At 44.8% G+C, this 26,411-nt stretch overlaps 1 protein-coding gene and 1 long non-coding RNA gene across 8 annotated transcripts in view; one reads left to right on the top strand and one right to left on the bottom strand.

Annotated features, from left to right (window-relative positions):
• Positions 1-15,542, bottom strand: part of KIF13A (kinesin family member 13A) — a 208,387-nt gene extending 192,845 nt beyond the window's left edge. For 2 of the 5 annotated variants that reach the window (XM_072729061.1, XM_072729060.1), the window contains exons 1-2: positions 15,364-15,542; positions 14,973-15,063 (exon numbers count right to left, since the gene is read on the bottom strand). In XM_072729061.1, the coding sequence (XP_072585162.1) occupies positions 14,973-15,063; positions 15,364-15,418 (146 nt within the window). In that variant the 5' untranslated portion in view covers positions 15,419-15,542. Of the gene's footprint in view, positions 1-14,972; positions 15,064-15,363 lie in introns of those variants that run through there. The other 3 variants (XM_072729062.1, XM_072729063.1, XM_072729064.1) reach the window with 2 other exon arrangements.
• A 190-nt stretch (positions 15,543-15,732) lies between these two features.
• On the top strand, positions 15,733-18,084 carry LOC112920453 (uncharacterized). Of its 3 annotated transcripts, none has more exons than XR_011995678.1 (2): positions 15,733-15,839; positions 17,141-18,084. It is a non-coding gene; the product is annotated as an uncharacterized lncRNA (long non-coding RNA). The 3 variants fall into 3 exon arrangements; XR_003235067.2 differs by lacking the exon at positions 15,733-15,839 and adding an exon at positions 15,855-16,926; XR_011995677.1 differs by lacking the exon at positions 15,733-15,839 and adding an exon at positions 15,855-17,045.
• Positions 18,085-26,411: the final 8,327 nt, after the last annotated feature.

Here is a 26,411-nt window from a genome sequence, read left to right as displayed (position 1 = left end):
AAAGGCTCTGGCTCAGATATGAGGTAATTTACCATACTTGTGAAATTTTAAACTCTGTTTAAACTTTTACCTAGATTGATAAGTTTATTTCAACCACCAAACTACAAAAGCAAAGATGTACCCTGTACCATTCCAAAAATGCAATGATATATACAAATAAAAAGGATGCTTTGTTCAATTTTTTTAAAGATTTATTTATTTATTTGAGAGAAAGAGAGAGAGCAGGGGGAAAGGGCACAGGGAAAGAGGATTTCAAGCAGGCTCTGTACTGAATGCAGAGCCCTACATGGGGTTCATCCCACCACCCTGAGGTCATTAACTGAGCCAAAAAATCAAGAGTTGTACACTTAAAAGACTGAACCACCCCAGCGCCCCACTTTGTTCAATTTTTAAAAGACAAAACTCCTTTAATATTCATAGTATGTGCTTTGGCCTTTAGGATTAAAGGTGGCAAAGATGCTCACAATCATAATATAATAGGTGATGTCCTACTAGACATCACAGACACCAGGGTCATTGAAATGCACGTCACAGTCTACAGGTGACCTGTGGTAATGTTTCCATCAATTCCCAGGAAAGGAGAAAGTTAACAATGTGCTGAGTATTTTACAAAACTAAATTTAGCCCATGTTTAAATGCTAATTATGTCCTTCCTTCTGTTGTTAAGAGGTTTATTTTATTAAATGAAATATCAAGACGCAGTGTTTTTGTTTTAGCGTGCTTGCTTGGCACATTTAAAAGAAGTTAGAAGCTCTTTATCACAATTTTTTTAATTTACTTCTTTTTTTAAGATTTTATTTATTCTTGAGAGAGAGAAAGAGAGAGAGAGGCAGAGACACAGGCAGAGGAGAAGCAGGCGTCATGCAGGGAGCCTGATGTGGGACTCGATCCCGGGTCTCCAGGACCCCACTCTGGGCCAAAGGCAGGTGCTAAACCGCTGAGCCACCCTGGGGCTGCCCCTAGGTTGTTTGTTTTTTTTTTTTTTTTAAGTAAGCTCTCTGCCCAACATGGGGTTTGAACTCATGACCCCGAGGATCAAGAGCCCTGTGCTCTACCAACTCAGCCAGCCAGGTGCCCTTATTTCTACAGTTTCTTTTTAAAATTGGTTCTCAAGTCTGGGAACCAATGAGCAAGGAGAGCTAGAAGTCACTCTTGGAAAAAGCTAGTTAAATAATAACCTGGCTAGAGAACTTAAAACAAAACCAAAAAAAAAAAAAAAAAAAGTCCCTTAGGAGTATAGTGCAGGACCAGCAATTTTGGAAAATTATTTCCACTGCATAATTCATCATAAAAGCACAGACTAAGCTGTCATCCTCAAGAGAGGAATATTATTCTAACTATCAAAGCCAGCAATACTTCAAGGCTTCAAAAATACTTAAGTGATGTTGCCATGCTAATACTACCTATTTGTACTGTAACTCTAGATCAAAAAAGCAAATGTTTCAAATTGGATAGGGGTGCTCAAATTTAACACCATTATCTTGATAGCTTGTCCGACCATGCTCCTCCCTACTTACTCAAAACATTACCCTTGAAACAAGTAATTTTAAGGATCTTTCTCAATGTAGTAAGGGAACTATTCCCTGTTACAATTTGTATAGTGAATTCTAAACTTTAATTAACTATATAAATAGAAGTTCAAGATAGAGAACAAAACGACAAAACAAAACAAAAAATCCTAACAGTTTGTTATCCAATTTAAAAAGGGCAGTTTCAACTGGAGGTTCAGCCTGTAAATCTTTACACATTCTCTGTTTAGCTGGGATAATACATAGGTAGGCACACAAAGCATCAATTCTGAAGACTCGCTTTATTAAACCACAGAATGTAAGTCTGTTAAAAGGTTCATTAATCTGTTCAACAAACTATATGTGTGTTCACTGTGCCCTTCCAAAATTTGGGATAAAACTACTTGGTACTAGTACTACAATGTCTGTGTCACCACTGTGTCCCTCCCTTCTGTATGTCCCTTTTCCTCTGAGGCTCCCAGCTTGAGATACAGGAATATCTGTGGTTCTTGGTGGTGGAAGTACAATCTAGGGAGTGTCTCTTCAAGACAACACAAAGAGCTAACAGCAAAAAGTAAAGCTTCCCTTTCCTCAAAGGCTTCCTTCCTGTTCCCTGTCTTAAAAAAAAAAAAAAGACTCCAAACTTCTTCCGCCAAGGGAATAGCACACGGATGCTTTCCTCACACTGCTTCTTACAGCAGCAAAGCTCATCACACCTACAGACCAGACACCGAAGGGCCGCCCAGAATCAATACCTCCACTTTGCTTTTAAAAGAAACGCCAGGAGGGACACCTGGGTGGCTCAGTGATTGAGCGTCTGCCTTTGGCTCAGGACATGATCCCAGGTCCTGGGATCGAGTCCCACATCAGGTTCTCCACAGGGAGCCTGCTTCTCCCTCCGCCTCTGTCTCTGCCTCTCTCTGTGTCTCTCATGAATAAATAAATTATTTTAAAAATAATCAAAAAAATAAAAGAAACGTTAGGAAAGCACAAACCAGAGGGCAAATACGTACACACACACACATACACACACACACACTAACCAGAGCTGGTCCCACAGTGGAAGACAGGAAATAATGAGGATCAATCACAGTTTGGTAGGGTTCTAATAGAACCCTAAGAAACAAAAATAAGCTGCCCAAGGACACTTGAAGCAAACATTTCTGGTAATGTCATTTCTACACCCCGGTATATACACGCTTATTGCATAAAGCAGCTGCATGACTGCAAGGAACAGCTTAAAAAAAAACACTGCTTCCCCAAGAAACCCCAACTGTACAGGATGAAAACTAATCGAAAAGTCCAAATCAGATGATGGACCATCCCGGCCCATGCATACTGCTCTATATGTGCTGCTGCCCCAGCTGAGGCAGGAGGCATGGAGAATGTCTGTAAGGGACCCAGGCTCCTCTGCTAGCTGGTAACGACTTGAGAGAGCAAGAGCAACTGGCTGTCTTATTTCACTCGACACCTTCAATTCTTGCATCAGCTACTGCAGGCAAACAGAACCTGTCGAGAACACCAGCCCTGCCCACCCCGGTTTTCCTGACGCTCCGAGAAGCAAGTTACAAAGCTCCTATTAATCTTACCTACTTACCCTGTTTGACTCAACGCTACATATTAAGTACAGGTTGGATAAATCTGAATCTTAGGCCTCAAAAAATTTTACAGATTACCTTGTCTAGCCCTCCATTATACAGATGTAGTAATTCAGATGGAAAAGGCCTGATGGCTAGCTCAGGGATATATGCCAAGTTAGCGGCAGAACCAGACAGCATCTCAACTGCCAGTTCATCCCGCCATGCTGACCCTCCACATATATGGGGCCCCCAGGCCCCGCGACTGTGCAGGAGCTGAAGCTGGAAGGGCTGCACCGTGACCAGCCCTATAGGCAGGAACTGTGGCCCACAGGCCACTCGAAAGCTGAGGAGCCCGTGCTTCCCAAGAAGTCAGCATCTAGGCAAAGGATAGGCAGGAGGCAAGTACTCTGCATCTAGATAACTTAGGTAATTCCTTCCCCTGCTGCCGGAATTCAAGTAAAAACAAATCAGGAGAGGCATTTTTATTAAACACACCTGGCTAGGGAGTAGGAGGCATTTTTTTCTCTCTTTCTTCTTAATGGAAGAGAATTTATTTAGCTTTATGAGACTTTATGTTCACAGTAATATATACCCTTGGCACAGGAAGGTCCTATGAAAGTTCCATAAATTACCTTAATAAAGTAAATATGTAGGCCAATTTTATGAGGCTTTCCTACATTAATTTTCAGAGAGTTAATAGTTGTGAGTACATGATCACAATCAAAATGGCAAAATAAACCAACCAAGGGACAAGGTGTGACACTTGGGCTATCAAATCTGATTTATTAAACTGGACCAGTCATTCTCAACCGTGGCTACACACGAGAATCAACTGCCAACCATGTGAGTTGGACATTCAACCCAGGCAAACCTTCAGATGTCTAAACCCTCAGACTTCTAGTCTTCAAAGATGAGGTCCCAGACTTGTGGAACAGATACGTCATACCTACTTTGCTCTGACTGAATTCCTGACCCACAGAATCCATGAACATAAGAAAATGGTTGTTTTAGAAACCACTAAGTTTGGGGGCAATGAGTTGAACAATGATCGTTACTGGGACATCTGAAAAGCACTTAAAAATCTCAATACCTAAGGTGTATTACAGCCCAATTCAGCCAGAAGCTCCAAGGGTAGGACCCAGGCATCTGTTTAAGGCACCCCAGCTGATTCTAATGAGCAATCATGGCCAGACCGATGCTGTCCAATACGGTAGCCACCTGCCACAAGCATGCAGCTGTTTAAATTTAAATTAATGAAAATTAAGCAAAATTTAAAATTCAGTTATTTGGTTGCACCAGCCACATACCAAGAGCTCAATTATCATATACAGCTGGTGGTTACCATACTGGATGTAGATATATAGAACATGTCCATCATCCCACAAAATTCTATTGGACAGTACTAGTCTAAACCAGTAGTTGTCTCAACCTAAAGCACTAGTCTGTACTAGTCTAAACCACTAGTCTGATCCTAAGCTAACAGCATCAGCATCATCTTGGAATTTGTTAGAAATGTAAATTCTCAAGCCACATCTGAGATCTACTGGATCAGAACCTTTTAATTGAGGTGGAGCTCTCCAAAACTCTGATGCACACTCAAGAGTGAGAACTCCTGGTTCTGTTACTGCCCAAACAAAATCATTTTTCTCATGACCTATATAGCATACTTAAATCTGCAAATTATCAACTTTTAATTCCATTATAATGTAAGAGAATAGTTCATGCTGGTCATAACCATTTCAAAGGTATATTTCTTTGTTAGCAAGTGTGCTTGACAAGAAACGCCTTTCAGTTAGCAAAGGATTCTAAAAAACGTCATAAAGATGCTGTTATTTATAATCATAAGAGAAACCTTAAGGTCCAAAAATCATTTAAATGGTTAAAAATTATGAAACTAAACAGACTACTGAACTATTAAAATCATAATTTTATGAAAATTATACAGCATAACAGAATAGAAATGGGAGAAAAGCAAAACACAAAACTGTGACTGCAAATTTGTGTATTACTTAGACACGGACAAAATGAAGGTAGAGGGAAAAGAACTGGTTAGGCTTGGACAGACAATGATCCTCACCCCTTTGTCTTTCTGCCATACATCTCATAAAGTTACCTATGAAAAAAACATTTTAGAGTATCTGAGGAAGCAATTTTTTAAAAAGATATAATTGTGCTTTGATGTGAAAAATCCACTGCAAGAATAATCTGGTAAAACAGTTCTACTACTTTTATCATGATTTACTGAATTGTTCATTTCATGGAAACATGAAATCCAGACAGGACTCAAGCAAATAATGAGGCATAGACGGGTTGTCCAATTCCCAAGAGTCTGCAAGGATATCTTCCCTCTACTTTCCCTCTTAACCTTAGATCCAACAATCAAATGGAAGAATTATGCATTTTTACAAGTAAAATTTTAGAGATGTGAATACTTGACTTGTTTATTTAGTTTTCACATAATTGTTGGGTGATAAAATTCCAAATAAACTAATTCCCAAGGAGGAATTTCTCACATTTTCTTCTTACATTTGCAAGTCTAAAATCCCAGAAATATTTTGTAGAGTGATTTTCTCTGAAAAGATAGCTCCCGGGGCACCTGGGTGGCTCAGTTGGTTGGGTGACTGAATACTGATTTTGGCTCAGGTCATGATCTCAGGATCCTGTAATTGAGCCCCTTGTCAGGCTCCATGATCAGCAGGGAGTCTGCTTGAAGATTCTCTCTCCCTCTCCCTCTGCCCTTCCCCTTGCTCACACATATGTGCTCTCTCTCTAAAATAAATCCTACAAAAACAAAAAAAAAAATAAAAATAAAAATAAAAACAAAAAAACTCCTGAATCCCACATAAATCAATTCTTGGGCAGCCCAGGTGGCTCAGTGGTTTAGCGCTGCCTTCAGTCCAGGGCATAATCCTGGAAAACCGGGATAGAGTCCCATGTGGGGCTCCCTGAATGGAACCTGCGTCTCCCTCTGCCTGTGTCTCTGCCTCTCTCTCTCTCTCTCTCTGTGTCTCTCATGAGTAAATGAATAATTTTTTTTAAAAAAATCAATTCTTGATTGTTTTAATACATGTTTTTTGGTTTTTTTAAGTTTTATTTATCTACTTGACAGAGAAAGAAAGTACAGCGGGGGAGCAGCAGGCAGCGGTAAAGAGAGAAACAGGCTCCCTGGAGCAAGGAATCCAATGCGGGGCTCAATCCCAGGACCGTGGGATCATCACCTGAGCTGAAGGGAGATGCTTAACTAACTGAGCCACCCAAGTGCCCCTAATAGATGTTTTCATATAAATTTTAGCCTTACTTCCTTTATTGACAGCTCTGTTGCTAATAAACTGAACTTCTTACGTTGTCAAGGCACAATGTAATCTTTCTGGGTGTTTCTGTGTTGGTTTCTCTGCTATTCTGTTTACTATGCTGGTAATGTTCTCCAAACTCCTTTAAATTCTAAATGCAGGGGCACCTGGATGGCTCAGCCATTGAGCGGCCTTTGGCTCAGGGTGTGATCCTGAATTCCCGGGATCGAGTCCCACATCAGGCTCCTTGCATGGCGCCTGCTTCTCCTCCCTCTGCCTGTGTCTCTGCCTCTCTTTCTATGTCTCTCATGAATCAATAAATAAAATCTTTAAGAAAATAAGTAAATAAATAAATTCTAAATGCATAAACACCTTCTCTAGTATAGCTCAAGGGAAGATTTGAGAAGGGGGTGGCTGAAAAATTCTGAGAAACCTTGATGTCTTCAAAAGGCCTATTTGGGGAAATTCATTCCTGAAAAATTTCTGAAAAATATAACTCATTCCTGAAAAATATAGGAGTGCATGGCCTGTGTAATTTTGTTAAACATCAGAAACAATCCAAGTTATCTGCTTATCTCTAACTAGATTTTTTCAAAAACAGCCACTTAATGGGTACAGTGGTAAACTGGCCAGTTTGGTATCAGGTAGAAAAAATTTCCCAGCCAAACAAATATAGATATTTTTAAATTAAAGATAACTCAAAAAAAAAAATCAACTAAAATTTTAGTGATACAGAAACAGGATTTTCCTACTTTCATGGTTTCTTGTACTGACTATAGCTAATTATCTTCATGAATGCTGTTAATTAAGCATTGACTAGGGCAGCTACTACCTTCAATTATAGGATTTACTGGCAGCCCAGGTGGCTCAGCGGTTTGGCACCGCCTTCAGCCCAGGGTGTGATCCCGGAGACCAGGGATCGAGTCCCACATCAGGCTCCCTGCATGGAGCCTGCTTCTCCCTCTGCCTGTGTCTCTGCCTCTCTGTGTCTCTCATGAATAAATAAATAAAATTTCTAAAAAATAATAAATAAAAATCTTAATTAAAAAAAAAAGGCCAGATGGGCAGCCTGGGTGGCACAGCGGTTTAGCGCTGTCTGCAGTCCAGGCTGTGATCCTGGAGACCCTGGATCGAGTCCCATGTCAGGCTCTCTGCATGGAGCCTGCTTCTCCCTCTGCCTGTGTCTCTGCCCCTCTCTCTCTCTCTCTCTCTCTCTCTCTGTCTCTATGAATAAATAAATAAAATCTTAAAAAAAAAAGCCAGAGACCAAAAAAAAAAGCTCTTGGAAATTAAAAATGATAAAGTAAAAGAAAAATTAAACATAAAAGATGGATGATAAGAGGAAATCTCCCAGAAGGCAGAACAAAAAGACAAGAAGGATATACATTTCCAGGTTAGAAAGACCTACTGTGATTTCTCAAAAATGGGGAAGAAAAGAATATTCTACAAAATTCCAGAGAGTAAAAATCCATGTCACATCTAAAAGATTAGAAACCCAAAGAGCAGGGCACCTGGTTGACTCAGTTGGTCAAATATCTCCCTTCAGCTTGGGTCATGATCCCAGCCAGGGTCCTGAGATCGAGCCCCACATTAGGCTCTCTGCTAAGCAGAGAGCAAGTGGGGAGCCTGCTTTTTCCTCTTCCTCTGCCATTATCCCCAGCTTGTGGGCACACACGCATTCACTCTCTCTCTGTCAAGTAAATAAATAAAGTCTTTAAAGAAAATGTTTTTTAATTTAAAAGAATTTTTTAATTCAAAAAAAAAAAAAAAGAAAGAAACCCAAATAGCTTTGGACTTTTCAACAGAAACACAGGTAAGTAAAAAACAACAGAGCAACCAAATGTCTATAAAAATGGAATTTGATACCCATGGAAACTATCAATGAGATGAGTAGTAGAATAGATAGATATTTTCTTGGCTTCAAAAACTTTACCTAGAAAAGGTAAACTTACCCTTTCAAAGGAAGCTACTAAATAATATGCTCTACAAAATTAAGGCAGTAAACCAAGAAAGAAAACAGAAACAAAAAAAACAAGAGACTCCACATAGAAGAGAGGTAAAATCCTCAAAATGATGTGACAGGCAACCCCAAGATGACAGCTGTATCAGGCAGAGAAGACTACCAGTTCATAAAGGAGCATGTTGGAAGGCTTAAGAAGAAATGTCTCTAAGAAGATGAAATCAAGAGAGTACCTGATGTGTTTAAATGTCTTGAAAGGAGATTTATGCAAGGGGCAGAAAATTTAAATGTTGAATTAAGGATAAGTACATAGAAAACGAAGCAAATTAAAGAAAAAAGAAAAAAGAAAAACAATAGTTAACTCCAGGGAAAACAAAAAATTTTTTATGACTGGAAAAGAAATCATAGAAGAGCACATGGCTCAACTGTAAGTAGCTCACTATATTATACGATCATAAGTAATATAAACACTAAACATTGACACAACCAAAATTACCATATAAGTATTTTGGGAAAATGGGGGATGGGAAGAATTTGGGGGTGGGGAGGATGAGACATAGAATGAAAACACAGAGCAAAAAAAAAAAAAAAAAAACTAGCACTACCAGCCTATTATTCAGAAATATGGAGGAAAATTCCAAAAGGATGAGCTAAAATTGCTATATGTGGTTGCTTCTGAGGAAAGAAATGAAAAAAGAGGATTCCTTCTTTTTTATCATAGATTTTATAAATTACAAAACTACTTTACACTTTAAATTATGTACACTAGGGGCACCTGGTTGCTTCAGTCAGAAGAATATGAGACTTGATCATGAGGGTCATGAGTTCAAGCCCCTTTATATTAAGTAATCAAAAGAGATTACTTAAAAAATGAAGTACACTGAATTTACTTTTTTTTTTAAGAATTTATTTGACAGAGGGAGAGCACAAGGAGTGGGAGCAACAGGCAGAGGGAGAGAGAGAAGCAGGCTTTCTGCTGAGCAGAGAGCCCCATGCGGGGCTCAATCCCAGGACCCTGAGGTCATGACCTGAGCCAAAGGCAAGGCACCCCTAAAATACACTGATTTTACATACACACACATATACATGTACGTGTGCAACCACAAACACACATTCAGAACCCAACCTCTTAACCACTAAGCTTGTTTTTCAAATTATAAATTTATAAATCATTAATGGACTGTGAAATTAATTCAGTAAGTCAATCATCATTTCTAAAATGAATTAGAACAGAGAGGGATAGGAAGTAACAAATACGCTGCACACAGTAATACTTTCATGAACCTTCACTCAAGTGCACACGCGCACACACACACACACACTGTCCATGATATTAAATGTATTTTTAACTGTGGACTGTGAACAAAATGATTTTTAAATCACTACTCTAATCTACACTGCATTATAATTACTTTTAGTTTTGTTTTTAAAAGTAAGAGATTCCAGGCACACCTGGGTGGCTCAGCAATTGAGCATCTGTTTTTGGCTCAGGTGGTGATCCTGGAGTCCTGGGATCGAGTCCCACATGGGGCTCCTCTTGAGGAGCCTGTGTCTCTGCCTCTCTCTGTGTGTCTCTCTTGAATAAATAGATAAATATTAAAAATATATATAAAGGTAGATTGAAATCTCTTTTACTTTTTAAAGGTTTTATTTATTTATTCAAGAGAGACAGAGAGAGAGGCAGAGACACAGGCAGAGGGAGAAGCAGGCTCCTCGAGAGGAGACTGATGTGGGACTCGATCCCAGGACCCCAGGATCACCATCTGAGCCGAAAACAGATGCTCAACCTCTGAGCCACCCAGGTGTCCCTCTACCTTTATTTTAAAACAAAGGCATGGCAAACACTGACAGCTAATGACAATATTCCATTATAATGCTCTTTAAAATACCACTAATGGGGGTGCCTGGGTCTCTCTCTGTCTCTCATGGATAAATAAATCTTTAAAAAAATATATATATATATAAATAAAATACCACTAATGTCATGCATGAAGAATAATCACTCTCATATTAATGAAATCTAAATGCTCTGCTTTTTTACAACCAACTATAATATTTGAGCTAGAGAGAAATGTAACAACCACAAGGAAACAAAAGAGAATTCAAAGTCAAATAATTTTATAAGGTGGAATTATTACTGATTCTTAAATGATCTATTTTTTAAATTTCACATGACTTTCACTAACTTCTAAATTTCTGGTCTGCAAAGATACTCAAGCAGAAGGAGCCATCCTAGAAGCCATTGGAATAGCATAGAATGCTTGGAAGAATGCTTTCCAAGCATTCCAGCTTGGAAAAAAAATTGCAACATACGATACATGAACTAGAAAATATATATACAGTCAACCAGTCAACCAAGAAACGTAGCTTTCTACCACTGACCTTCGGAGATACACTTTACACACTACACAGCACATTTTGCAGTATGGAAAAAATTGGGCAAGTAGCTAAAACTTTGATGCTCTTTTACTAAGAGCCTAAATTTATCCCATTCTTCTTTTAGCCCAGCCAAGTTATACATGCACATTGCTTTGAATGCTTACCCAAAGATTCACTTGTATAAAACAAGAACAAAAACTTCTACTATAGAAACAAGTTCCATTATACTCTCTTCATGATAAAGCTTTACTTCCTAAAAGTTATAAAAATCAGATGCATAAGCCATCCATCTATATATATATTTTTAAAGATTTTATTTACTTATTCATGAGAGACAGAGAGAGAGAGAGAGAAAGAGAGGCAGAGACACAGGCTGAGGGAGAAGCAGGCTCCATGCAGGGAGCCGGACGTGGGACTCAATCCTGGGACCCCAGGATCAGGCCCTGGGCCGAAAGCAGGCACCAAACTGCTGAGCCATCCAGGGATCCCATCCATCTATATTTTTAAAACACCACTCTCATCCAAACTAGATGTAAAAAAACAAAAAGAATGAGTATTAAAATACGGGTAAAGTTAGAAAAGATATTTGTTGAAACATACATAAACAATATATTCATGTATGTGTGTTTGTGTGTGTCTGAATTTTTTTTTTTTTTTTTGAGAGATGAGGGGATGAGAAGAACGGGAGGTAATAGTGCAAAAGAAGACTTTACCCTATGTATCTGTTCATACTTTGGTTAAGCCATTAATTTGGGCAAACTGGGGTTCTCATTCTCTTCCCCCCGCTGACTTGCCTTGATTCTGCATCCTACTCCATGCACCGCGTGTGCGTGCACACACATACACACAACCAGCCAGAAGTAATCTGCAGCAGGCATGCTTTCACTTTCTTTGACAGACTTTCTCCTAATCTTGAAAAAGTGAACCTACATTCTTAGCACCCACATGACTTGCAGAAATGCCACCTTCCTTGCAGGCTGCAAGGACCCTGGGTCACTTCCATAGCCCCTCCTCAATACCCTCATCACACTAGAGAGCCTACTCAGTGCTGACACTTGCTGAGCACCTGCGATGTGCCAGGTGCTATTTAGGGCATGGGACACAAAGGTAAGCAGGATAAGGTACCTGCCTTCAGGGAGCATGCATCCTCAGGAGGAGACAGAAGAGGAAACTGGTAATCTCCAAATAATATGGTGCATATAATGGCAAAAGTATAATCTACATAATCTACCTCACTGTATTCTATTTTTCCCTCTTCCTTCCCACATCTCAAAGGTGCGAACCTCTGATATAGGCACTAGGCCCACAGTGATCTTTGGATCCTCTGTGCTAGGAGCCATGTGATATAAGCTTCATAAGTAACTCCTGGATATAAATGCAGTATTACTTTTAAAAATATGTTCATATATATCTTAATGTTTCTAAATGGTGATCAATATATATCTCAAGTATTAACCAGGACCTCTGTGTTGTATTATAATTTTAGAATTTCAAAACAAGTATCTTTAACCTCAGAAGCTCTATGGTCTTTTAGCCTTTAACGTGTAGTCTTGGCTTTGATTCCATGGGGGGGGGGGGGGGGGGGGGGGGACATTATGAAAGCTAAGCCTATTTGTTTCTTTCCCTGGAAATCAAAGCATCCCTGCTTGTTTTTACTGGGAGAACTGAAAACTCTCACTTACTAATTTAAAATTTCTATTCGTGGGCAGCCTGGGTAGCTCAGCGGTTTAGTACCGCCTTCAGCCCAGGGCCTGACCTAGAGACCCGAGATCGAGTCCTACGTCAGGCTCCCTGCATGGAGCCTGCTTCTCCCTCTGCCTGTGTCTCTGCCTCTCTTTCATTCTGTGTGTCTCTCATGAATAAATAAACAAAATCTTTAAAAAAAAAAATTCTATTTGTGGTTAGTACATTAACAATTTCTGGCAATTTTCAGAAAAATAATAATTCTAACTTTGACACGGGTTTGCCAATATTATTTAAAGACTTCTTATACTTCAAGCCTTGAACTTCTGGGCAAGAAAAATAATATTCCCACCTTTCCCTGAGCTCTATCTCAAAAACAAATGATAGAAATGAAATGCAAACACGAAGCATTGTTGTAATTAATCAACCCAGAGCCCAAGGGAGGAATCCTTTCTATTTTTAAATGCACTGTTGCTTTAAGGGAAAACCTGGTGGAGAAATATGAAACCAAGCTGCATAATGAAAATCAAAATGCATTTGGTGTCTCCATCCTTGCAAAGACAGTAATCCTAACCTACAAGCAGCACTGCTGGATAGACTCCGCTCCAGTTTTCTATAAACTGAGTGACCAGTCCCCAGGCGGAATCCCACAGAGAGGGTCCATCCACCAAAGAATCCTATCTGTCAGGAGGACAAAACAACAGAATGCCTAGGTTTCAATGCTGCTCTTAACAATTTCAGATAAGGGGCTATCCCAATAAGCCAGCAGATGGATGAATCCCCAAATCACCCTACAAATCTTTATTTAAAATATCCTGATTCATAACTGCAGTGGTGGCCCTAAAAATGATCAACTAATTATTTAGCATTCCCAACCAATCCTCTACAGTTAAATCGTTCCCATCCAAGTACCACCAAATTAAATGTTTCCCTCCACAAATCACAAAGCTTCATTTCATTAAACAGTAGCTAACAGTAATACTCCCTACGGTTAAGAGTGACAAGGAGCAGGTGCCAAGCCAGCAAGGAGCACAGAAGCAGTGGCTACATTAACAGGAGCTAACATTCTACCTGTTTCCCAGGCTGCTTTGAAGAATCTGACCCAGCAGAATTTGGGGAGGAAACAACAGAAAAATATCCAGGTTTAGGGAAAAAATGTTGATGATGTGGGCATCTGATTAAATCTGTAAATTTTTTAATTTAGTCAGTTCACTAGCACCGCAAAATATACTACACCACTACAAATATATCCACAATACTATAAATCTTTAAAATGTATGTAAAAGTATTATCCAAGGATACATCTATCACCGAAAAGCATTTAGTCACACAACATTTTCAATACAACTTTAGCTATTTCCTATCACCATGACGATCTGTTACAGGTAGCAGAATGTTTGCAAACTGAATAAAAATTTCCAGCCTCAACACAAAAAGCCAAGACCTCCTCGGCTTATCTCCCGACAACTTCTTCCCCAAAATTTAGCAAAACCGTGCCTGAACATGGCATGATTACAAAACAGACGCAGCTGCTCCCTTTAGCGGTAAAATATACAAACCCTACTTCAGTCTACACTCAGTGAAAAATCTCCCAAGAGCAAAAACCACTAAAATGCAGCACATCAATCAACAGGTGACTTTTAGAAACACACGCATCCTCATGTCCCAGAGGAATTAATTCTGTCAAATCTCCCGGGTTTTTTTTTCTTTTTTTTTTTCCTCCTTTTCTATTTTTACAAGCTACTGCATTGCTATACTGAATGAATTCCAACCGTCTTCTTCTCAGGGGCTTACCAGAAAAATGCCAAATATTCAGATTATTTTAAGGCATTTTCCCATACTGCTGCGTGGTAGAGAGCAGAATTAATAAGGATCCAAGAGTTACCACTTTTCAAATGCAAATATGTTGCCATCTAGTAAATGCAGCCCCTTTTAAAACATCCCCCCAGTGTCTACACAGCTCAGGGCACTACTTTTGTTTCCTTGAAAATCAAAATTCGCGCATTACATGCAGGCATTATCTCGACCCAGCACCAACAAAATAATAGATTTTAAATGGTGCACGCCTGAGCTCGCATCCTACAACGCTGTTCTGCTTTATGATGGGGGGGGCTCCCCCCCCAAATCTTACGTACAAAGTCCCAAAACAATTCTGCCAAATAAAGCAAACTGTGCAGTGGTTGGGGGGTGGGGGGGAGGCACTGGGTTCCACGAAACCAAGGCCTTGGGATGGTCACTTGCCGGCCTCGGGCCTCAGTGTTCTCATCTGTAAAGTGTGGAACTGGCCGTCCGAGGGCTGCACCCCCCGCCCCGCCCCCCGCGTGCACCCGGCCGGCCCGGGCGCCCCGGCTGCCGCGCTCGCGGCGGGAGGGGGCGGGGGCGGGGGCGGGGGCGGGCGCGGGGGCGGCGGGCGGGGAGGAACTTGGACTTGCGGCAGCTTCAGCCGGGAGCCTGCGACAAACTTGGAGCCGTCCGAACAATGGGCAGGCGCCCGCCGGGTTCCGGGATCCGGGATCCAGCTCGCAGGAGCCGCGGGGGGCTCCTCGTCGCGCCCCCGCCGCGCCCGCCTTACCTTTCTCCCTGTTTGGTGTTGGACGGAGGCGGGTGCAGGACCGTCTGGTTGCCCTCCATCTCCACCACGCACTTGGTGTTCAGCTCCAGTTCTGCAAGCAGAGCGGGGGGGCCGTTGCGCGCCGAGCATCCGCGCCCGCAGCCCCGGGCCGGGCTGTCCCCGGGGAGGGGGGGGGGCGGGGGCGGGGGCGGCCGAGCGGGGCCGGACCCAGGCGGCAGCCGCGCGCCCCCGCCCCCGCCCCCGCCGTCCCCGGGCCCCCGCGCTCCCGCGCCCCCCCGCCCCCCCCCGCCGTCCCCGCCGCCCCCCCGCCCCCCCCGCTGCCCCCGCACTTTGCAAAGTTGCCCCCGCCCTCGGCCCCACCACGGGCAAAAACGAGCGGAAAGCTCCTCACCTCGCCGGTTCATGGGCCGGACCCGGACGGCAACTTTTACCTTCGTATCCGACATGTTGGCGGCGCCCGCGCGGCCCCGGGCGGCCCCTCACGCGCCCCGCCGCCGCCGCCGCCGCCGCGCGCCCCCCGAGCACGGCCGCCGCTCCGCCGTGAGCTCCGCGAGGCAGCGCCGAGGCGCGCGGGCCATCCCGGGGGAGCGCGACGCGGGGCTCGGCCCGGCCGGGGAGGGGCGGCGCGCGGGCGGGCGGGCGGGCGGGCGCGCGGGGCGGGGCGCGGCGGGAGGCGGGGGCGGGGCGGGGGCGGCGGCCGCGCGCCGGGCCCAGGCGCCGCTCTAGCCGCTCTGGCCGCTCCGGCCCAGCCGCGCGCGCCGCCTCCGCTCGCGCCCGCCCCGGGCCCCGCCGCGCCGCCATCTTCCGCGCCCCGCCCGCCGGGCCCCGGGCGCCGGGAAGGGCCGCTGTCCCCGGAACGCGGCGCGGGTGCGGACGGCGCGGAGGGCGCGGGCGGCGGGCGGCGGGCGGCCGGGACCCGAGCCCCCGGCGGGGCCACCGTCTCCCGCACCCCGGAGCCCCGGGGCGGGCCGGCCGGGCAGGCCTCACCCGCGGAACGGAGCGCGCCCGGACCGCGGACCCCGCATCGCCGCCCCCCGCGCGCCCCGCACCTCCGCACCCCGCCCCCGCGCGCCCCGCACCCCGTGCCCCTCACCGCCGCACCCCGCGCCCCGCACCCTCCGCACCGCACCCCGCGCCCCCGTGCCCCACACCCCGTGCGCCGGCCCCTGCGCGCCCCGCACCCCCGCACCCCCGCACCCCGTGCGCCGCCCCCTGCGCGCTCCGCAGCCCCGCACCCGCGCGCCCCGCACCTCTGCACCCCATGCTCCGCTCCCCGCTCGCCCCGCACCCGCGTGCCCCGCACCCCGTGCTCTGCCCCCCTCGCGCCCCGCACCTCCACACCCCGCGCGCCCCGCACCCCGCGCGCCGCCCCCCCGCGCCGCCCGCACCTCCGCACCCTGCGCACCGCACCCCCCCGCGCGCCCCGCACCCGGTGCTCTGCGCCCCGCACCTCCGCACCCCGTACCCCGCACCCGCACACCGCCCCGCACTCGCGCCCCCCCCACACGCTCCGCACCCGCACCCGGCGCGCCCCGCACCCGGCGCGCCCCACACCCGCGCGCCGCGGTGCTCTCGGGTCCCAGCGGGCGCCCGAAGCGAGGGGTTCCTGGGCGTCCGCCACCAACAGCCCGTGCTCCTCGCCCCGCTTCCCCCCTTCGCCCCCCCCCCTCCCCCTCCACGCGCGGGAGCCCAGGACGGTCCTTCACTCTTACCTAAGCACGTAAGAGCCCTGGGCTCGGTGGTCCTGCCAAATGCAGACCTCGCTGGCTGCCGGGGCCGAACTGGGTGAATCTGATTTCTTCGGTTTGGTTCAACAAGCGCTTATCGGGAGCTTAGAGTGCGCCAGGCATTCTGAAGTGTAGGACAGTTTAAAATTCAAGAGTTTGAATCTGGGGGAAATACTTGAGAGTTTGCTTAGATGTGGGAATTCAGTTGTTCATCTGTTCGCCGAAAGGTGAGCTGCGGGCCCACTGTGTGCAGGGTGCGGGAGAAGATACACAGACCGGAATAAAGGGAGGCGTCCCGTGCTCCAGACGCGCTCTGTGGCGGGGAAAACTAGAGCGGGAGTCAGGTGTAAGGCCACTGTGTGCGCAGGTGGCGTGAGAGGTTCAATTCAGGCGTGGGCTTGCCTCTAAATAATGCCCCACCTCACTTCTGTCTTGTTCTAGGGTCCACGAATTCAGCTCACCTCCGAAAGGCCTGAGGCATCTTCTTTCTTTCCCATTCCTACTAGCAAAAGCCTACTTTGTCCACCCATTCGCCTCTCCAACAAATGTGACCCGAGGACCTACTATGTGACCCTGTTCTACGCTCTTGCAATATAATGCTGAATTTAAGAAGGCAAGATTAAGAACCTCCTGAGGTCAACCAGCTAGTTCTGTGCGTCTCTCCTCACCTTCCAGCTACTCAGACATCCTCTTAACTTCCTAGTTTTACCTCCTATGATTTCCCCTAAATCCAGCTTCCAGACTGATTTTTTTTCCTGATAATCCTTTCATCATGCATACTATTCTATTGCTCAAAAAAACCCCTTCTGGTGATTTAGTACCCTATATAATATTATGTCCCCTGTTCCTAAAGTCATCCAGAACCTTTTCACAAGCAGGATTCCATCCCCATACGAGGCCATTGTTCTGTAGGTTCCATCAGTGTGAATTATAGAGGGTTGAATTGTTTTGTTCAAGATTTGAATCTTCAAAAATTGAAAAGATTCAATTTTTGAATCTTTTGTTCAAAGATTTGTTCAAGCCTGAACTCCTAGAATCTGTGAACGTGACCTTTGTTGGAATCAGGGCCTTTGCAGGCATAACCAAGTTAAAGTAAGGGCAAACTGGGATGAGCCTTGAATCCAGTGGTTGGTATCTTTATAAGAGAAAGAATCAGGAGTTGTGGAACCCCACACACCGAGAAGATGGCCATGTGAAGATGGAGGTGGAGATCAAAGTAATGGCAGCCATAGGCCAAGGACTGCCAAGAATTTCCAGAAGCTCTGAGAAGCTAGAAAGAGGCAAGAAAAGATTCTGTCCTAGAGCCTTCAGAGGTGTTAACCTCGATTTTGGACTTGCAGCCTCCAAAACCGTGAGAGAATAAATATCTGTTGTGTTATGCCATACAGTTTGTGGTGATGTGTTACAGTGACCCTAAGAAACAAATAGAGGGATTAGTGTTTCTTCCCCCGACCCCAGTACTTTTTATTTTGTGTCCCTCCTCCCCTCTGCTACATCATGAAAGCCTGGAATGCCTGACTAAAAAGTTTCAGCTCTAGGGGCACCTGGGTGGCTCAGTCAGTTAAGCATCTGCCTTCTGCTCAGGTCATGATCCCAGGGTCCTGGGATTGAGCCCTGAGTCTGGCGGCTTCCTGCTCAGCGGGGAGCTGCCTCTGTGCCTCCCCCTGCTCCTGCTCACTTGTTCTCTCTCAAATAATTTTTTTTTTTTTTTAAGTTTCAACTCTAAAGGCAATGAGAATTGAAGGAAGGTTCTGGTTTGGAAGCGGGAGACTGACAGGTTCAGAGCATCCTGGGGAACGACTCAGGGCTGTTGTGTCATCTCAATGGCAGGTGGCAATGGCCAGAAAAAAGCCAGCAACAGTGCAGGGGGAACAGGAAGAACAGATGTGGGACATATTGTAAGGAGTGGAATGAATGACAGCAATCGATGAGATGTGAAGACTGGGGAGGAAAAGGGGTGCTGGTGGCTAGGGAAAGATCTAGAAAAATCATGGCCCATAACCCATCACAAATGGATGAAAAGTCTTAAGGGGAAAGGGGGAATGATTAACAAGGTGCTGCTAGTTAAACAGTTCCCAGTGGCTCTTTGCTGAGTGGTCCTTCCTCCTGCTTTCCTTTCCCAAACTTCTCCAACTTTAAAGGTCTAGATTAGTCCTCACCTCTTCTAAGAAGGGTTTACTAAACTGTTTTATTCTTCAAGACAGTCTAGGCTTAACTCACTTGGAATCATATCTTTTTAGAGTTGCAAAGTGCCTTTTGGGGGTCGTCTAGACCCTTCTATAACATCCCCCAAAATGGTCCTCCCTGTGCTTGAGTATGTTCAGTGGTATAGTGCTCACTGCTGGGTGACTCTATTCCAACATTATATAGTTGTAGCATCTCCATGAAGAATCAAATTTGCCTCTTTGTAAACCCCAAGTGTTGACATGAGTGCTGTCTCCTAGAGTTTCACTCTCCGAGTCAGTGTCTTCTTATATGTGACAGCCCCTCAGATACTTGAAGATGGCTCTCGTGTCCGTGTGAAAACTTCTCTTCCTCTGAGTATGCTGTTCTGGGTTTCGCTGTTGTGTATAATATAACACATCCTCCCCAAATCTAGCAACTCAAAACAATTTGAGAAGGGCTCACCTGGGCAGTTCTGGCTCTGATTCTATCACAAGGTTGTAGTCAGATGGTAACTACAGGAACCATGAGGGGGTCGGAACAGCTGAGCAGGCCAGCCTTTACTCTGTCTCTAAGTGGTCTCAAGGCTCTGTCTCCATATGGCCTTTCTGCCTGGGTAAGCTTGAGCTTGCTCACAGCATGGTGGTGAGGTTCCAAGTGTGAGCATTTCAAGAGTACCACCAGCACATACCTTAGACGTCCTCTGGTATCACGGCCCTTCCAAATCCAAGGTGAGGACTATCATTCTGTTTGTTATCTCAATGGGGGAAATGTCCAAGTAGTATATTCAGAAGATCATGTGGGGTGGGTGATATTTGCAGTCCTGTATGGAAAATGCAATCTGCCATGTGACACCTTCTCTCGTCCTCTATTCTGGCCATCCTCCTCTGGAAGTGTGTTGTAATAAAGTAAGGCCTAGGAATAAAATGGGCTGTGTTCAAATCTTGTCTCACTTAACGCATAGCTTGGAACTAATTGTTTAACCCCCACTAATCTTCAATAGGTTCATGCATATATGGGGAATCTGAACTCCTACCACACAGGACGTGGGAGATGCCTGTTGGAGTAAATGCCTGATGTACAATGTTCTACCTTCCTGGTTCCTTCTCCCCTCCCCTCACCCCTTGGCTCCTAGGCTTCAGCTGCCATATTTGTACTGTATAACCCCACCTGCCAGCATTCTTGGCTATTCCTGCCACACGCTGAGTCTATCAGGTTCTTCCCCCTGGAAATCTGGGCTTTGAACTCTAAGGGTTGCAACAGAGGGTATGACCCTTGGAATTGGACTGTCTGGTTGGAATTCTGAACCTTCCCATTCTGAGCAAGAAAATCTATACTAACTCTTTGGGGCCTCAGTTTCCTTATTCATAAAATAGGATGATGGTGATTGATGATAGAAAAAGCCCTGACTTCACAGGGTTGTTATGAGGGTAACATGAGTTAATACCTGTGAAGTTCTCATCACAGCATTGTGAATGGGGCCTGGCACCTCCCAGCAGTCAACGTGAGGGCTCCAGACTGGCTGTTCTTTTCATAGTTACAGAAGGATCAGAATGCTGCTCTGAAGAAGAATAATCATGAAGCCGTTGTGCAGGACACTTAGGGCCCAGAGACCTGTTGGGGTTTCGAAAGCCTTCTAGGCTCTGTCAAGGCTGAGCTACATTCCTGCTCCTAGATTCTACAGTGAGGATAGAATTAGCCTGGGAAGAGCACCAATGTGACTGAGAAGACAAGATGCTCAATGAACAGTAGCTAATCCATCCATTCTGTCAGCATGGAGAGTGCCAATAAATTACACAAAATATTACTAACATCACCTTCCTTCCATAAGTCCCTTTAGAAGGGTAATATTTACAGTTGGATACGCACAGATGATAAGCATGTCGAAAAAGGAAATGAAAACGCTCACTTTTGGGGCCTGCAACTCAGGTTCAAATTCCAGCTCTGTCACTTGCAGGCTGTGTGACCTTATTCCAGTCATTTATACTCTCTTTGCTTCCATTGCCTGATCTCTAAATGGTGATGAGGATGGCGCTTACCTTGCCATGCCAGGCACACTTAGACCAGGGTCTGACCAGGGTAAGGGTAAAATAAGCATCAAGTGTCGTTGTTATATTACCACCACAATCACTATTTTTTTTTAAGATTTATTTATTTATTCATTCATTCATTCATTCATGATAGACAGAGAGAGAGAGAGAGAGGCAGAGACACAGGCAGAGGGAGAAGCAGGCTCCATGCCGGAAGCCCGACGCAGGACACGATCCCGGGTCTCCAGGATCGCACCCTGGGCCAAAGGCAGGCGCTAAACCGCTGAGCCACCCAGGGATCCCCTACAATCACTATTATTTATGGATCAGGACTCTCTTCAGTGAGCCTAGGTTACTCAACATGACTCAGTACATGGGACCCTCCCACATTCCCTAGGTGTCTGGGGTATTTCACAATATGAAATGAAAAGCAGTCCTTAGAACAATCCCCAACAGGGTAAACTCTCAGTATGTCAGTGCTGATCAGCCCTCCTGAGAGTCCCTCAAAAGTACCAATAACATCTTCTTAAGAAGAATCTGGAACTTTCTAAGACACCTATGCTTGGTGTTTTCCTTATTCCTGCCTATATAAAAATAGGATAATAAGCATGCAAGTGCTTTTCTTGAGCAACATCAAGGAAAATTCTGAGAGTCAAGCAGGCAGTGTCCCACTCGAAAGTCAGAGGAAAAAGAAGCTTAGGGTTTGGAAGGCAGCTTGTTGAGGTCATGACCCTGCTGGGAGAAGTAAAGGCTCTTTGGAGAGCTGGCTTAGCCTGAGAAGAACCCTGGATTGGGGCTGAGCTATGGAAAGGCTGGTGGGATTTCTCCAAAGGCACAGCCTTGCCCAGATGTTCTTTTCAACCATCTCTACAATCCCCAAAGACTATCTTAGTTAACTAATACAGCTGCTGTGTGTGCCAGTATATGAACTGTATGCATATGCTGTATATATATATATATATATATATATATATATATATATATATATATATATACTGTTTTTTTAAAGACTTTTATTTTAGAGAAGGAGAGAGAAAACATGAGTGGGGGGAAGGGTAGAGGGAGAAGCAGACTCCCCACTGAACTGGAAGCCAGGTTCGGGGCTCCATCCCAGGACCCTGGGATCATGACCTGAGCTGAAGGCAGACACTTAACCATCTGAGCCACCCAGGCGCCCCTACAACATGAGTGGGGGGAAGGGTAGAGGGAGAAGCAGACTCCCCACTGAACTGGAAGCCAGGTTCGGGGCTCCATCCCAGGACCCTGGGATCATGACCTGAGCTGAAGGCAGACACTTAACCATCTGAGCCACCCAGGCGCCCCTACATGCATATGCTCTTTGTTAGAAGAAGCTTGTTAATCGTGCTGTACCTTAGAAACTGGAAACGCCATGGGTTCTGAAGAACTGGCAGACAGTTGATGATAAATATACCAGGGACCCTGGAAATAGCTGATGTATCCTGGTTGGAAGTGGGTACGGGGCTGATGGAAGAACTGCTAATGGCTCAAGTCTACAGAGGGTCAAAGAGCAATGATAGAACAGACAAATACTTTCAAATAAGAGGTTTTCTATAAATCCTGTTTAACAACCGTATCTGTCAGCCGAGGCTAAGTGACATCATGATGACCAATAACCTTCAAATCTTAGTTATAAGAACAGAGCTTTATGTTTCACTCATGTGACCCGTCCATCACAGCCTGGTGGTGACTTGGCTGCTATTATTTGCATTCTGAGTTCTAGACTGATGAAACAGCCCCTAGCCAGGATAATGCCAGATTTGTGACATGGGGAAAGGAAAAGGTGGCAAACCACACAAAAGCTCTTTAAGCTTTGGCTCCAAAATGGCATATATCACTTCTTGATCTTCACTAGACAAAGCAAGTCACATGGTCTAGCCTCACATCACTGTGGCAGGAAGGTATAATTCTCTCCCTGGAAGGGTGTTGTGTTGTCATACAATAAATACGTATTTTGGTGTCCATCCGTGGTTGGTGGCTCACAAGTCCTAAAACATGTAATTACCTAAAGTGATTAGAGTATAGGATCATCTTTCCTTACAATATTAGGGGTTTTGTCCTTCATTCCTGGAATAGCTCCAGAGCATCAACAGTGAGTTAGGGTGATTTTTGAAAAGCCACAGGATGGGACTGGTTGCCAGGGGAACCAACCATGTGATTGGATTGGAACTTTCAGCTCCACTTCCTCTTACCCCTGACTTGGGGGAAGGGAGAGGGGCTGGAGGTTGAATAAATCACCAATGGCCAATGATTTATTCAATCAGGCCTACACAGTGAAGCCTCCATTTAAAAAAAAAAAAAAAAAAAAAAAGGGACACCTGGGCGGCTCAGCAGTTGGGCACCTATCTTCAGTTCAGGTCATGATCCCGGGATCCAGGATCGAGTCTCGCATTGGGCTCCCTGTGAGGAGCCTGCTTCTCCCCTCTGCCTATGTCTCTGCCTCTCTCTCTCAGTCTGTGTCTCTCATGAATAAGTAAATAAATCTTTAAAAAAAAAAAAAAAAGGGTGGGGTTTGGGAAGCTTCCAGATTGGCGAACACATGGAGGTGCTGGTAGGGTGGTACACCCATAGAGAATATGGAAGCTCCACATCTTTTCCCACATACCTTGCCCTATTCATCTCTTCCATCTGGCTGTTCCTAAAGTGTATTCTTTTGTAATCAATCAGTAATCTAGTAAGTCCAGTTGACCCTTGAACAATGGGGTAAAAAAAAAAAAAAGAACAATGGGGTCAATTAGGGCTGCTGACCCCTTACACAGTCAAAATTTCACATATAACTTTTGACTCCCCAAAACACTTAACTGCTAATAGCCACTGCTGACCCGAAGCCTTACTGATAATTCATATAGTCAATTAATACATATTTTGTATATATATTATATATTATATTCTTACAATAAAGTAAGCTAAAGATATCGTTGTTGAGAAAAATCATAAGGAAAACACATTTATAGTCCTGTGCCATAGCCAAAAAAATCCACATATAAATGGACCCATGCAATTCACACCTGTGTTGCTGAAGGTCAAGTATAAACTGTTTTTCTGAGTTCTGTGAACTGCTCAAGCAAATGATCAAATGGAGGAGTGGGTCATAGGAACATGGTGACAACCTAAACTGGTTTCCAAGGTAGTGGAGAGCAGTCTTTTTTTTTTTTTTTTAAGATTTTATTTATTTATTTGAGAGAAAGAGCAAGCACAAGCAGAGGCAGAGGGAGAGGAAGAAGCAGACTCCCTGCTGAGTGGGGAGCCCAATGCAGGGCTTGATCCCAAGACTCCAGGATCATGACCTGAGCCAAAGGCAGATGCTTAACTGACTGAGCCACCCCAGACCCCCAGAAGGACAGTCTTGTAGGATTGAGCCCTTACCTGTGTCATCTGATGGATGGGATAGTGTCAAAATTGAGTTAAACTGTAAGACATGCAATTGGGATCCCTTGATAATAGAAAAATTACTTGGTGAGAAGAAAACCCTCCACACATTTGGAGTACAAAAGTTTTCAGTGAATAGTCAGTAGACAAGAAAAACCTTTCATCTACAGAAGGGCTCCAAGCCATCTGCCACAAAAGCATTGATATTTCGGGATGTCTGGTTGGCTCAGTGATTGAGCATCTGCCTTCAGCTCAAGCAGTGATCCTGGGGTCCTGGGATCAAGTCCCACATTGGGATCCCCGCAGGAAGCCTGCTTCTGCCTCTGCCTATGTCTCTGCCTCTCTCTCTGTGTTTTTCATGAATAAATAAATAAAATCTTTTTTTAAAAAAACATTGATATTTTGCCATAGTTAATAGTACCATTTATTCGACACTGACTACTTACCAAGCAAAGTTCTATCATTTAATCCTAATAACCCTATTATATTATTAAAAATAATATTTTTATACAATTATTATTATCCTTCATTATAATTATTAATAAAAAATAAAGAGAAAGTTTAGGAGAGAAAGTTTAGAGTGACTTGTTCAAGCTCACATACCTGGGGTGTGGTGGCCTTGGGATGTGAAAGCCATACAAATTGGAACATGTGTGTGAATCGTTTTCCTAAGGGTGATAATGGATTTGCCCTGATTCATCTATATCTTTTGGCACAAAAAATAAGCAATATAAATAACAGTCTGCTGGAATTATGTTTCTCCGTTTAAGGCATAAAGCAGCTTTCACAAAGAGTCACAGAATCCTAGGGGAGATACAACAAAAAAACGTTTTTTTCTGTAGAACTGATCTAGGATGTAGCAGGTGGGATTTGCCGAGAATATTGGGCTCTTACCATACTGTGGCATAGTAAGAAAAGCAGACTTTGGTGTGGGACTGAGTGTGGTCTGTTTTCTACTTCTGGAACTTGCTTGCTGTGTTTACGTTGGCTATCCAAGCCCACAGGCTTACATGTAAAGTGGTTACAATAGTTTCTGTTTCACAAGGTTGTTGTGAGGATGAAATGAGATAATATGTGTAGAATACCTGGCTTGGTGACCCCCACATACAAAAGAAACATTCAGGGGCACCTGATGGCCCAGTAGGTTAAGCATCTGACTCTTGATTGCGGCCCAGGTAATGATCTCAGGGTCATGGGATCGAGCCCCGTGTCTAGCTCCATGCTCAGTGGGGAGTCTGGTTGGAATTACTCTCTCTCTCCTTCTCCCTCTGTCCCTCTGTCTGCTCTTTTAATTAATTAATTAATTAATTAATTAATGTCTTTAAATGAAACATTCAGCCAGTGGTAACTGATTGTTACTCGTCCTGCTGCTGTTATTTAGGGAAGGCTAGAGGTGTGATATGAGTATATGTGGAAGTATAGTCTAGGTGGAGCGCCAGGACCACAGGAACATTGGAGCAGGAAAACAATAAAAGTTGCTGGGGTGATAAGTGCTGGAGAGTCAGCCCTGGGGGAAATCCAAAGGTGAAAATGATCTGGGAATGGACTGTGCAAGCTGCATGGAGGAGCCCTTGAAGTAGAGGATGAGCAGGAACCATAGTGAGGAAGAGAGAGGTTGGGAGACATGGCTGGGTGGGAGTCTTTACGTTTATACTTCAGGTGGGATTGGGAGCCATCCTGAGCCGAAATCAACAGGCACTTAACTGACTGACCCATCCTGGTGCCCCTGAGGTCTCTCTTGGTGCATAGACCCATAACTCACCCTCATAAGCACAATGACCTCGCCAAGTGTCTCAAACTCAGCTGACCATTCTTTGAAACAGTGATTCCTGACTCTTCTCTCCTACAGACATTCAGGAGGTCAGGGCTGGGCTGATTCTGGAATAGCACATGCCTGGACCGGCATTTAGAAATGGCTTAGAAATAGCTTGGCAAGTCACACTGGCTGCAACCCACAGTGAGAGGGCAAAGAGATTATCCCCAGCTGTTGAATAGCCTTAGTTCTTGAACCTAGGCTCAGGAATGATATGGAACTAGCGGAAAACAAGACAAAACAAGGTGAGAAGAGGCCCACAATAAACCATAGGCCTTTCCAAAGGAATATAACCCTTTGCAAAGGCTTCATATTGGAA

Source organism: Vulpes vulpes, chromosome 12 (genome assembly GCF_048418805.1).
Source record: "Vulpes vulpes isolate BD-2025 chromosome 12, VulVul3, whole genome shotgun sequence".
Classification (NCBI taxonomy): domain Eukaryota; kingdom Metazoa; phylum Chordata; class Mammalia; order Carnivora; family Canidae; genus Vulpes; species Vulpes vulpes.
The sequence above is the reverse complement of the archived record's forward strand: the minus strand, read 5'-3'. Positions and strand labels throughout refer to the sequence as shown.